Source organism: Schistocerca nitens, chromosome 6 (assembly GCF_023898315.1).
Source record: "Schistocerca nitens isolate TAMUIC-IGC-003100 chromosome 6, iqSchNite1.1, whole genome shotgun sequence".
NCBI lineage: Eukaryota > Metazoa > Arthropoda > Insecta > Orthoptera > Acrididae > Schistocerca > Schistocerca nitens.
Genome location: NC_064619.1, coordinates 87750390 through 87764934, shown reverse-complemented (window position 1 = coordinate 87764934; position 14545 = coordinate 87750390). Strand labels below are relative to the sequence as shown.

The window sequence follows — 14545 nt, the reverse complement described above, 5'->3', positions numbered from 1 at the left end:
TTGTAACCGTTTACATTCCCGCTTGGGTTTGCTGTCTGAGTTATCAGCTGTTTTAGCAAATGATGCACAGGCTGTCGACCCAGTTGTTTTTTGTGCCCTAAAGCGAAACAAAACCAAACCAATCTGTAAGTCATCCCTGATGCACAGTTCTGGGGGAGTTTTCTGAAATCTGATGCTTTTCGTAGATCTCTCCAGTCATTTTCCTTCACACCTCTTCCTTCCCCCTCAACCCTTCTGCCGGTAGAAAGTGTCTGAAAGCTTGGATAATTATAATGGTCTTTTATGTGCATGTTCTGCCACCGCTTGGCGAGGAGATTTTTTATCTGTCTGTTTACATTAATAATAATATTTGGACATCTTTCAAAGATACTTTCCCACAGCAGTCTAGTGAAAATGGTCAGGTCCTGAAACGTACCAGTGGTGTACTTGTTACAGTAAAGTATTGTAATTTAAATATATTGTACCTGTTGTGAAAACATTTCAATAGACTGTACTACAAAATCTTACACAGGAATATGGTTTAAAAGTAGAATATAGGTAATAACCATGGCACTAAATCTGAAGAATTTTTACTCTTACAGAGCTGTACCAGTGAACAAACAGTTCATACTTACTTTGTATCATCTGTGTATAGAACAGGAAAAGGAGAAAACTAATACCACTACTTGTACCATCCACCCCACACATCATACAGTGGCTTGTTGAGTATGAAATTCAGTAGTAGTCTTGAACTGGTGCTATCTAAAGCATGTCGCATAACTTCTGCTTCACTGAACTTGGCCACAACTATGTCCTATGCATGGCTTTAGTTATAAAAAGTTACTTCATTGGTTACTCAGATACGCATAAAGTAGTCAGTTATTGATAAATGTTAACAGAAAACAAAAATCACAGTCTACGCACTGAATTGCACAGTAGACATTGTATGTTTTTGGCATTCTGAAAAGTAAGCTAAGCTCTCTCGTGCTGTCAAGTACTACTGGAGGAAGTGATATAAATACAAAGATTAGCTATTTTGCATGCTCCAGTTCCCTTTACACACCCACCTGGATAGCAGAGTGCAGTAAAGTGCCCGCATCCGAAACTTAGCAGGGTGCGCCAGAATCAGATTGAATCCACCTTACAGTTTACTGACAGGGTCAGTATGTCAGCCAGCCTTGATATGATTTTTAGGCAGTATTACATATCTACTTAAGTAAATACTAGGCTTTATCCCACACCCCACCTCAGGTGCACAGTACACAAACAGTTTGAAAAATGGTGTCACTTGGGACCTCACAAAGACCCCATCAGGGTATTAGCATTATGGGAAAGCAAAGAAGGGAAAGCAGAAAGGTGGAAGGAGTATATAGAGGGTTTATACAAGGGCGATGTACTTGAGGACAATGTTATGGAAATGGAAGAGGATGTAGATGAAGATGAAATGGGAGATGCGATACTGCTTGAAGAGTTTGACAGAGCAGTGAAAGACCTGAGTCTAAACAAGGCCCCGGGAGTAGACAACATTCCATTAGAACTACTGACGGCCTTGGGAGAGCCAGTCATGACAAAACTCTACCATCTGGTGAGCAAGATGTATGAGACAGGCGAAATACCCTCAGACTTCAAGAAGAATATAATAATTCCAGTCCCAAAGAAAGTAGGTGTTGACAGGTGTGAAAATTACCAAACTATCAGTTTAATAACTCACAGCTGCAAAATGCTAACGCGAATTATTTATAGACGAATGGAAAAACTGGTAGAAGCCGACCTCGGGGAAGATCAATTTGGATTCCGTAGAAATGTTGGAACATGTGAGGCAATACTTACCTTACGCCTTACCTTAGAAGAAAGATTAAGGAAAGGCAAACCTATGTTTCTAGCATTTGTAGACTTAGAGAAAGCTTTTGACAATGTTGACTGGAATACTCTCTTTCGAATTCTGAAGGCGGCAGGGGTAAAATACAGGGAGGGAAAGGCTATTTACAATTTGTACAGAAAGCAGATAGCAGTTATAAGAGTAGAGGGGCATGAAAGGGAAGCAGTGGTTGGGAAGGGAGTGAGACAGGGTTGTAGCCTCTCCCCGATGTTATTCAATCTGTATATTGAGCAAGCAGTAAAGGAAACAAAGGAAAATTCAGAGTCGGTATTAAAATCCATGGAGAAGAAATAAAAACTTTGAGGTTCACCGATGACATTGTAATTCTGTCAGAGACAGCAAAGGACTTGGAAGAGCATTTGAACGGAATGGACAGTGTCTTGAAAGGAGGATATAAGATGAACATCAACAAAAGCAAAACGAGGATAATGGAATGTAGTCTAATTAAATCGGGTGACGCTGAGGAATTAGATTAGGAAATGACACTTAAAGTAGTAAAGGAGTTTTGCTATTTGGGGAGCAAAATAACTGATGATGGTTGAAGTAGAGAGGATATAAAATGTAGACTGGCAATGGGAAGGAAAGCGTTTCTGAAGAAGAGAAATTTGTTAACATCGAGTATAGATTTAAGTGTCAGGAAGTTGTTTCTGAAAGTATTTGTATGGAGTGTAGCCATGTCTGGAAGTGAAACGTAGATGATAAATAGTTTGGACAAGAAGAGAATAGAAGCTTTCGAAATGTGGTGCTACAGAAGAATGCTGAAGATTAGATGGGTAGATCACTTAATTAATGAGGAGGTATTGAATAGAAAGGGGAGAAGAGGAGTTTGTGGCACAACTTGACAAGAAGAAGGGACCGGTTGGTAGGTCATGTTCTGAGGCATCAAGGGATCACCAATTTAGCAATGGAGGGCAGCGTGGAGGGTAAAAATCGTAGAGGGAGACCAAGAGATGAATACACTAAGCAGATTCAGAAGGATGTAGGTTGCAGTAAGTACTGGGATATGAAGAAGCTTGCACAGGATAGAGTAGCATGGAGAGCTGCATCAAACCAAACTGAAGACTACAACAACAACATATTCATATTATGTGAAGATTGTTGGTTCTCCAGGATCTAAGAGAAGAACCATACCGGTCCTGACCCATCTTTGGCTGCATTAAAGGCCACCAAAAAGAAAGGAAAGAATTCTTTTTACACAATGGCTGAATTTTCTGAGCCACAATGGTTGAGTATTTTCTTGGTGTCTGTTATCTACCTGTAAGACATTCTTGTATTTGTTGGTGCAACTATGATGATGATGATGATGATGATGATGATGATGTTGTTTCAACTTTGTTACACTATTTTGAAAGGAATAATAATTTTTTGACTAAGTTGCGGTCACCTTCTCTCTAAAGACAGAAATACTTGGCTCTCATCATACTTTCTTCACCCGGAGAACAATAGTACAACTGCTGTCTCGTTTACTCCTAGACTTTCAACCTCTTGCACATAGACAGAGGTTGCTCAGAAGTATGGAAATACACGCTTGAACATAAATACAGACACCAGCCAAGACTGCAGATTACATTGTTCTGTTTGACCACAAGCAGCACCTGTGAAATGTCCTCAATATATTCAAAGTGTCAGTTGTGGTCAGATCAGATTTCTTTGTTTTGTAAGTGCATTATGTCAGAGGTAAGTGAATTCGAATGTAGGCAAATTGTTAGTGCCCATATGACCAGTACTCCCTTAACCAAGGGATTCTGTATTCTGACATAATTGTTGTGAGGAGTGTGACCAAATATGACTTAAATGTTTGACGCTACAATAGTAAGCCATAATCACAGTATGTAATTTTTTTAAAGGAAAAATTTTATGTGCTGTGACTATGGCTTCACTATTGTAGTGTCAAATAAACCAAGGGAGATGAAGTGTTTGGTGTTTCAGGAGGCACCATAGAGAATATTATACAACTTACAGGGAAAGCAGCAGATCATCATTCACTAAGTCACAATGCAGCTGAAAGTATGTGTTTAGTGATTGTGACGGATGCTCATTGAAGAGGATTGTGACGAAAAATAAGGATGAAAGCTGCAAAAGTCCTTGTAGAATGAAATTTTTGTAGAATGGAATGTCGCACTCACAAACACTGTTAGCACCAAAACTTGGTACAGAGTGATCTGGAATTCCAAAACCACGTGGCAGTGTTGCAAAAGAAAAATGTCATGCTGGTGTCATAAAACCTGGATTATGGAACAATGGAAGAAAGTAATTTGGTTGAATGAGTCTTGTTGCACACTATTTCCAACTTCTAGCTGAGGAGATTATGTCCCGAGAACAGAACATGGTGGTGGTTTGGAGGTGATTTAGGCAGCAGGTATAATTATATTCCGTGGGCCGCATGGTTACTCTGAGATTGTATTACTGTTGAGGATTGTGTGATCATTTGGCTGATTAGGTCCTTACCATGGTACAGTATTTATTCCCCACTGGTGGTGATGTCTTTCAAAACAACAGGGCCCACGTTCACACCGCTCGCGTCATGCAGGACTGATTTTGAGCGAATGAATGATCAATAGTCCTGTGTGTCCTGGCCACTACAGTCACCAGATCTCAAAATTATTGAGCCCCTGTGGTCTACTTTGGAGAGAAGGACGCGCGATTGCTTTATGTCTTCACCGTCGTTACCTTAACTTTGCATTATTTTAGCATGAAGAATGATAAAAGAAAACCATAGAGGACCTGTAGTTATGCATTCTGAGATACCTGGAAGCTTGTTTGGAAGCAAACAGTTTTTGTGCACCATATTAGGAATGGCAATGTGTTGTTTTTGGTGATTTAATATTTTTGTCTGTCCCCTGTATATGCATTTAGGTTTGACAAACTTTGAACTAGACATTGATTAAAAAAATTATGCATGATCACCAGTGGTCAATGTAAATTTCTTCCCTCCCCCTCTCCATCTCCCACACTCCAGTTCAATGCAGTGTAATAGTTGTGATTTTTGTCAGTTCAACAAACATAAAAAGTGCCTTTGTATTCACTTTCACAAAGACATGACATGTTTAATCTGTAACAGTGAACAGCAACACACAAAAAGTTCATAAAATATCAGTTAAAACTTTTTTCCAGCAATTGCACAGTATTTGATGTGGTTTACAAAGTTTGTTAGACTGTTAAAAGAAGAATTTTAAGCCAGTAAACATTCTGTACGCATTTTCCATTATGTTTTGTTTTCCTGCCATTGTGTTTTTTTAAATGAAAAGCTTTTGGTTCTACATGAGGACTTTTGAATTCTGTCTTTATCCTTTTGCTTATTAGTTTCTGATTTATCTACTTAATTTGTTTTGCAGAAATTTGGGTGTTTGCACTGACCAGAATGTACGAGAACGAAGTTTGGAGTCCGCTGCTACGGAATTTCAGCGTCGGTTTCACATTAGTGTAGATGATGTAGATTCCAACCGTAGAGAGATCAACACATCATTGCATCAGGTTTTTATTTTTCTAAGCATTTCTTTATTTTATTATTATTTTTGTTTGTTTTTACTTAGTTCCTTAAATATGGGCTACAAAATGTGCATGTGTCTGTTCTCCTGTTTCAATTTATCATTTGGATCTGCATGTATCAGCAGTAGGTGCTTGTATGTATTGTGCTTTTGAAATAACATGAGATGCAAAGCAGTGATTGCAGAATGGCAGAAATACTAGACTCAGAGTAATAATGAATGTATTTGGAAATGGAATACAGAAGCTAAACTGAACTATCTTCTTGTTAGTGACATTACAAATATAGACACAGAACACATTTTTCTTAGAATAGAGGATTTTTCCCACTCACAAAATTTTGTGAATTTTGATTTTATCATCTATTATGAAAAGGACAAGTGCTACTCAAAATACAGTAGAGATGCTGAACCACAGGTAGGCGCAACAAAAAGACTTTCAAGTAAGTAATCTTTTGGCCAAAAAGGCCTTAATCAGAATTAGAAAAAGCATGACACACACACACACACACACACACACACACACACACACACACCACAGTCCCTGGCTGCCAGGAACATGTGAGTGCGAGTTGTTGTTTTGTGTGTGTGTGTGTGTGTGTGTGTGTGTGTGTGTGTGTGTGTGTGTGTGAGTGAGTGAGTGATTCTGATTAAAGCCTTTTTGGCCAAAAGCTTTCTTGTTTGACAGTCTTTTTGTGTTTACTATCTTCAACTTCCAATCTCCACTATATGGTGAGTAGCAGCTATCCTCTTAATAATAATTCACTATTCAATCCTAGATTTAGCACCACTTGATTTTGCTACTTTCATCTGTAGATGTATATTAAGGTACAGCATTTACTTTCGAATTAGGAAGTCAAGCTATCTCCTTTTATGAAACTTGCTTTTCTAAGCAAATGTCATCCAGTATGTCTGATTAGAACTCCCCACAAAGAAAATAAAAATTACTGGCAAGTTCTCTTACAGTAATCTGTGATAGCTATATTTATCAGTTTCTTAATTATCGGACTATCAAAGTGATTTTAAATGTTTTCATATCTCCATTTTTCCTGACTACCTTATAGTCTCTAGAATCATACAAGTAACCTATAGTCCAGTTGGCATAAAATGATCCCTGACAGCAGTGCTGTTGCCAGCTGTCAGCTGCATAATGTTAATGGCTGCAGCTGAAAATAGTATCATCTGTATAGCTGTGACAACTCTGAGGCATTGCCATACACACATTTATGGTTGAGGTAGGTGTGTAAAACTGCTGCACTCAGCCTATTGCAACTTTCAGGGATCATCTTATACTGACTTGGCTGTAGTATTACATTTATTAGCATATTGTATGTTTTGAGGTAGGTGCTGAAAAGAATTTGGCATGGTTTGAAAAAGAATTAATTATTTCAACATTACAACCTTCTGCTATGTATAGGACTGCAGAAGAATCGCTGTTAACAGGCCAGACCAGGCATCCACACAGGAAGCTGCTGAAAGAGTAGCAGAACACTTTTGGCTTTAATAAGAGGTGGAGACCCTCCATGCCCACACCGGCATGATGGCCAACTCAAAAGGTCTACTGCCATCTCTGCTAAAGGGTTAGTTTTCACTAAAGTGTGGTGTCACAGGATGTGGGTACTTCGATGTTTGCGTACATCTGGTTAAGATTAACCATTAATATGCACTCATCTGGAGATAGATTGGGTCAAAAGTCAAATGAAGGGTAGCAGTTTGAAGGGCAGAGGAAAAAAGTGCCAAGCCAAGAGCCAAGGGAAAAAACCTCTGTGATAGTTAGGTTGGGTAGTAAGAGCAGTAGCGGATGTCTGCTGCCTGCGACAGGTCATGCACATGCAAGGGTAGGCTTTATTAGTAGTGGGAATCATGCATGTCGATACCTTTTGACGTCGTGTGGTGCTATTACTCGGCAGCTGCCGTTGGGTGCCAGTGTTGATCTCTGTCAACGTCAGCATACCTGTAACAGTTAGGTTCATCAATTTTTTTGTGTCCGATAGGTCATATATCAGATGCACGATGTAGGGTGATGTTGGCGATTTGTTTGTGCATCAGTGTGCGAGCTCGTCGGTTTCCCTGCTGTTGCCTGTTGGTCGGCTTTAATAGCAGCTGGTATATCCGGTCAATGTTGTGGATATGCAGGGGTTTGCTGATGTTTGTAGCTTGTTAGTGTATGTTAGCTTGCCGTAGGTGGCTGTGCCGTAGCTAGTAGTGTCTTTGGCCACTTATGCTTCCACCTGCGGTTGTGATCATAGTTTCCCAGAGTAAAGGTGAAAGGATTGTTCATGTCTTTCTAGTTTCTGTTTAGTTGTATGGCTTGTTTTTTTGAATACTTCCTTGAGGGTTTCAAGGCGGTATTCATTGTGAAGATCCACGGTGCGTGTGAAGTGTGGAGTGTTGCTAATGATGCGTAGCACTTAGTTCTGTATGATCTGCAGGCGGCGCAGGCGTGTAAGAGCTGCATATCCCCAGACGGGAGCTGCATACGTCATCAGAGGTCTAATCAGTGTCATGTACATGGACCTAGACACCCTCCTATTCAGTGTGCTTGCCCTGTTGAGCATTGGGTAGAGTTGTTTGAGCCTTGCGTGCCATGGTATACACATGTTGGTTTTATAGGGTAGAGAAATCCCTCCAAAGGTCCAGTAAATTACATTCTGATTTCAGAGAGGGATTCATATTGGCACTGTTAATTATTCATTGTGGCAGATTGGAAAAGGAAGTTGTCAATATAATATTGTCAGCAGCAGGAGTATCAATAAAAACTAGCCTCTCTTATAAATGGTAATAATGCCAAACTGTACTACATACAGGAAGCTGGTTGGAATCTGATATTAATGGCAATGAAATTTTGAATTCCAATTGGAATGTATATCTGGTGCAGTTAGTACAGATTCCAATTGTGAAATAATTTGGTGTTAAAAGTAGATCAAGCTTTGTAATTGTAGCAATGAAAACGATAAATTTTTGACAAAATAATTTATTTGGATGGATAGAAAATCTACTCATAAAGCGGTGACAGAATACACACACAAAAGGAGGTTATTATTAGGCAAGCTTTCGGAGCCAATGGCTGCTTCTTCAGGTGGAAGGATTGAAAGGGAGGGAAGAGGGGCAAACAGAGGAGGATGAAGGAATCCATAATCACAAGAACTAGTCAAAACAGTACAGTGTCCCTAAGGGTCTCACTTTCAGCCCTAATCCTGCATTTGATCTTGCTGCTTTGGTGATGGACCTACTTTCTTTCACACGTAATTTCAATTGGAAAAGTCACTTTGCAACCCAATCCCATAACCTTTCCAACAGATAACGTGACATTGGGCCCTGCCTTGAACAGTTCAGACCATGATTCCAGTTTGATCCACCATCAGTATCTCAAAGTCATCCCTTATGAGCCTTCCAAGAATTCCTCACATCCAGCATTGCTTCACGACCCTTCCTCAGGTCCCTACAACATGATCCTAACTTGTCCTCTGCAAAAATCCATGCTCTGTGTTCCGTAAAAGCTGATGACTCCATCATTATTCTCCCAGCAGACAAAGGATCTACCACTGTGGTACTTGACCAAAAGCAATATGTTGGTGAAGGTCTATTCCCATATCTCTGATTCAAACTGACCTGCAGTCCCTCCTTAAAACCTCAGGCCCCTCACAAGGATTAACACCTCAATCCGTAGAACTTCACATCCCACCCAAATCATGCACCCCCACCTTTTACCTTCTTCCTAAGATCCACAAACCCAATCATCCTGGCCGTCCTATAGTTGCTGGTTTCAAGGCACCCCCCGAATGTGTCTCTGCCTTAGTTGATCAGCACCTGCAAACTATAGTACAAAGACTTCCCTCCTATATTGAAAATAACAACCATTTCCTAGATGGTGTGAAATCCATGCCTGTCCCACTCCCACCGTATACCTTGCTTGCCACCATTGGTGTCACCTCCCTGTAAACCAACGCCCCCACGTACATCATCTGTCTGCTGCTGAACATTTCCTCAGTCAGCACCTAACTGATTCCAAAACTATGACATCCTTCCTACTCACCTTAATTAACTACTTCACCTTTGATGGGCAGACGTGCAAACAGATCAGGTGTACGGTCATGGGAACCAGAATGGCTCTTTCCTATGCCAATCTTTTCATGGGTTGCTTGGAGGGGCTTTCCTGGGATCCATAAGTCGTTTGGTTTAAATACATTGATGACATCTTTACCACATGGACTCATGGTGAGGCTGACCTGTTTCTGGAATCTCTGAATACCTTCCGCCAATTAAATTTGCCATGGTCCTATTCAGAATTCCATGCTACTTTCCTTGATTGTGATCTTGTCCTCATCGAAGGCCAGCTACAACCTTCCGTCCACATTAAACCTACCGACAAATGGCAGTTCTTACTTCATGACTGTTACCATCCTTTCCATGTCAAACATTCCCTCCCATAAAGCCTTGGCTTTCGGGGCAAATGTATTTGTTCAGATGCAGACTCTTTACCGTGATACACCACCTTCCTCACCTCACCCTTCGCTAGACGTAGTTACTCCCACCAGCCTAGTTCAGAATCAGATTCCCTGGCCGATCACGCCCAATTCTGGTATTGCTGATCCCTCTAAAAAACAACTTCAAAGCACACCAATGGTCACTCAGTTGTATCGTGGTCTGGACTGTATTGATTAACTACTTTGACAAGGTCATGACTTTCTAAAAGCATGCACTCTGAAATGATACATTCTGTCTGAAATTTTGTCCACCACACCTAGAATAGCTTTTTGTCACCCTCCTAATCTTCGCAATATTCTTGTCAGATCCTATGCTCCTTCTGCATCCACCTCCCTACCCATGGCTCCTACCCGTGACTGTCCCTGCTGCAAGACTTGCCCTATGCGCCTGCCTACCACCACCTACACCAGCCCTGTAACTGGCAAAACATATACTATCAAACGGAGAGCCACCTGTGAAACAAGATGTCATATACGAGCTTTTATGTAAACACTGTTTGGCCTTTTACATTGGCATAACTACCACCAAATTACCAATTAGGATGAATGGGCATATGCAGACAGGGTATACTGGCAACACGCAATATCATGTTGCACAGCGCACTCTACAACATGACAATTGTGACCTTGGTGCCTATTTCACCATACGCGCCATCGATTCTTCTCCCCCACACCAGTTTCTCAGAACTCCGCAGGTGGGAACTAGCACTGGAACATGTCCTCGGTTCTTGCTACCCAACTGGCCCTGATGTACGTTAATTTCTTCTGTCTCAGCATTTCTTCACAGTAACTACTCTTTCTTCACTCTGTTTTAGTTTTCTATATCTTTCATTGTCTTACCCGTCTGTTTTTCACTCCCGCCTCCCCACCTCTTTTTATCTACAATACACTTAGCTTTTCACTCTTAACTCATCATGAAGTTTAAGCAGTGATATCTGTTTTGCGTATTATCCTGTCTGCCATCTTCAAGCTCTCTGCTTTCCAAATCTTGACCATTGCAGTCCCCCAACAGTCAGTCTTTCCTTCTCATCCCAAGCGGTAAGTCTTCCATGGCCTGCGGTTCTGGATGACTTTCCTGAAATCTACCCCTTTTCGTAGCTCTCTCCAGTCCTTTTCCTTCACCCCTCTTCCTTCCCCTTCAACCCTTATGCCTGAAGGAGCCTCTGGCTCTGAAAGCTTGTCTAATAATAACCTTTTACGTGTGTTCTGCCACCGCTTGGTGAGTAACTTTTTTCTCTCTCCAATTAAATTATTTTGTCAAACTTTGTAATTGGATGCTGTTATAGACCCTCATCTCAGGAGCAGTAGTGGCAGAACATTTAATGTAAACTTACAGAAGTTTCCATGTAAATACTTAATGCTGCCATTTTTACTATTCAAATGGTATCTGAGGTTACTGATTGTTAGACACAAAATTTAGTCTACTCTGCTTATTTTCATTCGCTTGTGTTGTATGGTATTATATTTTTAGGTAACTCTTCCCATTCTAAAAGGATATTTTTGGCTCAGAAACCGGCAGTTCAGGCAATAACTGGTGTAAGTTCGCGAATCTCTTGTTGACCCCTGTTCACTAGTCTGGGTATTTTGACATTGAGAGGGCAATGTGTATTTTCTTTACTGCTGTTTCTTGTTAACAATATCAGCTTATTCCCAAGAATTAACAGCTTTCATACAGTTAATACTGGGCGGAAATCCAATGTGCATTTGGATTGCACTTCCTTAACTGTTGTGTAGAAAGGTATGCAGTATACTGCGGGATACATTTTCAATAACGCACCACAAGAATTCTAAAAACTTAGCAGTAATCCATGTGCTTTCAAATCGAAACTGAAGAATTTCCTCATAGGTGAATCATTCTGTTCTGTTGAGGAGTTCCTTGAAAAATTAAGCTAATTCTTATGTTATATTGTTGATTGCATTTACTTAAACTTATGGCTTGCCTATTTTGGTTCCATAAACATTTTATATTACCTGTTATTACTTTTATGCTGTCATTTCATGTACTGACACGTTCCATGACCTTGGAGCTTTGCTACTCAGTTAGTTCTTACGGAACTAGACGTGTAAATAAAATAAATAAATATGGTATTATGGCGATATCTCAATTTACCAATCATAGATTGGGAAAATCGAGGAGTAAGGTGGGTAGTATGGACAGGGAATTGCGTATTGTTGTTGTAATTGGCTTACCTGAAAATTACCTGGAGCAGTTAGCCAGTCTTCTGACTCTGGAGGGGAACATCTTATATCTTCTGGTTACAAACAGGCCCAAGCTTTTTGGCTCAGTTAAAGTAGAGCATAGAATCATCATAAGGCTGATGTAGCAGCACTGACTACAGGCGGTAACAGAAGTCTAAAGAGAGGTAGGAGGATATAAGGTGCAGCCAAAATAAAAACAAGACAGATGGAAATAAAGTAAGTAAACTATTTATTATTTCAAAAGTAATCGCCATAACCTTTAATACCTCTAAGACAGACAGTGCCTTCATGGAAAAATGTTTGCAGTTGCCTGGAAAACCATGATTGTACCGAAGGATGCAACTATTCATCTGAAGCAAATCAATGGGCAGGAAGTCTGTGTTGGTTGTTGGGGTTGTTTTTTTTTTTTTTTTTGTTTTTTTTTTTTTTAGGCTGCAAAAATATGGAAATCTATGCAGGGAGAGATCAGGACTGTATGGAGGATGTGGAAGAGCTTCCCATCAAAACTTCTGCAGCATGGCCGAAATTATCTTGGCAACATATGGGCACTGCAGAAGTTTCACTGGGAAGACGTTGCACATCCCCACGCAGCCTCGATATCTCCCCACATGATTTCCATATTTTACTTTTTCATCTATCTTTTCTTCATTTGTCTGACCCTTACAGTTCTGCTTAGTAATTGCGGCAAGAAACAGATTTCACCTGAAGATCCTCACAACACATTTGTGAGTGCATGCGTGGCCAGGCATAAGGTCTTGCGCCACTGCAATAATTCTTCCTTTTATGTGCTGTGATCTTACTCTATAACTGCATCTTTTCTCATTTTGCTCTGTAGGACGAATTCATTGTTGACAACCTGTCTTGTCTGTGGAGCATCAATTATGGCTCTTCCGCCCCCCCCCCCCCCCCCCCCCCCCCCAATGTTAGTTAGTTTGAAACACCCATATTGGTTAACTAATGTTGGGTCCTGACATACAGCTTTGATTTCTACCTTTTCTAAAATGTTTACTGAAACTGAAGTCAGGCAGTACAGGGGTGGTCGCCCAATACCCAGCCTGGTAGCCAGTCTGTGTGGGAGGGCTGTCAGGTACCCACAAGGTGGAACCCTCCCTGATTACATAAGTGATCACACTATTGATGGTGGAGCAATTACCTCCCCTAACATGCCAAAGTGTAGTTGCCTGCCCCTGGTTGGTTGGTTGATTAGGGGGAGGGAACCAAACAGAGTGTTCATCCCCATTGGATTAAGGAAGGATGGGGAAGTAAGTCAGCCGTGCCCTTTCAAAGGAACCAGCCCGGCATTTGCCTGAAGCGATTTAGGGAAATCACAGAAAACCTAAATCAGGATAGCAGGATGTGGGTATAACAGTCGCAGTGTGCTAACCATTTGCCACCTCGCTCGGTGCTTGCACCTGGGACTCCAGGCAATGACCGTCAGCCTGGTGGTCATTGTTCTGGCTGGATGGCACCCATTGGGAGAGCCCTCAACTAGAGGAGGTAGTATCATGACAGCCATCTTGCACAGTGAAGCCATGAGGATCTGGCAATCCCTCCTCAGCTACACCATGAGAGTGAAGCAAAATTAAATGAACTGTAGAAACTTACTCCCCACAATTCCTGATTTCCATCCAGACAGGTGGAAGGTCCTTGCTGCCTACTAAGCCTATGCAGCTAATAAGAATAGCATATTTGGAGAAATCACTTACCTCAGTGAACTATCAAGAGGTTCTGTCTTAATTAAAAGAGCAACACCTAACAAGACCTGAACATTACTATCTTGCAAGAAACTTGGTGATGTACCGCTGTAACGCCCAATAATAACCAAAACACGATACAGCGTTCCAATTTTTCACAAGAACTTAATGCTGCAAGCAGATACAGAACTTCACAAATACTTGGAGAAGTGATGGGTCCATTTCAGACATCATGTACTTTGAGACCCGTCAGACAACAAATTTGATGCTGACATATTTATTCTTGCTTTTGAGAGGTACTTGCTTCTTGAAAGAGTTAAAATATTGGTTTACTGATGTGATGTGAAACTGTATTTCCCACCTTCAATGTGTTCGTTATGATGCCATTGCTTCGGGCATTTGTCTTCTTGTGTGAACAAGTCTTGTGGAGACTGATCGACCACTTTATGAAAAGTCTACACGTGAGCAACCTCCATTCTGTGCCAACTGTGGAGTCTCCTCCCCTCACATCCCTTTCCCTGCTGTCCAGTTTCCCTTAAGAGATAACATAATTGAGGAATGCAAAAGCAAGGAACTCATGGTCTCAGATTATCTCTTATATTTTGAATCCCAGAAGTCGTCATTTCCCTCAGTGTTGACATCTGGTAGTCTCACAAGTAAATGAGCCCATGGGGGTGATAAAGAACCCCTTCCCCCCTCCCCTTGTGGTTCGTGCAGAAACATCTTTGCCCTCAACTGCCTGCACCTGGTCAGAGTACTAGTGTCCTCCTGTGGCATCTAATTGAAACAGGGCTGCCCTTAGGGAACCCTCTCCCCAGAAAT

At 41.1% G+C, this 14545-nt stretch overlaps 1 protein-coding gene across 5 annotated transcripts in view; it reads left to right on the top strand.

Annotated features, from left to right (window-relative positions):
* The window catches only part of LOC126263699 (E3 ubiquitin-protein ligase Nedd-4), a 200034-nt gene that overhangs the window by 68525 nt on the left and 116964 nt on the right, over positions 1-14545 (top strand). For all 5 annotated transcript variants that reach the window (XM_049960835.1, XM_049960833.1, XM_049960831.1 and 2 more), the window contains exon 8: positions 5194-5332. In XM_049960835.1, coding sequence (XP_049816792.1) covers positions 5194-5332 — 139 coding nt within the window. The remainder of the gene's footprint in view (positions 1-5193; positions 5333-14545) is intronic.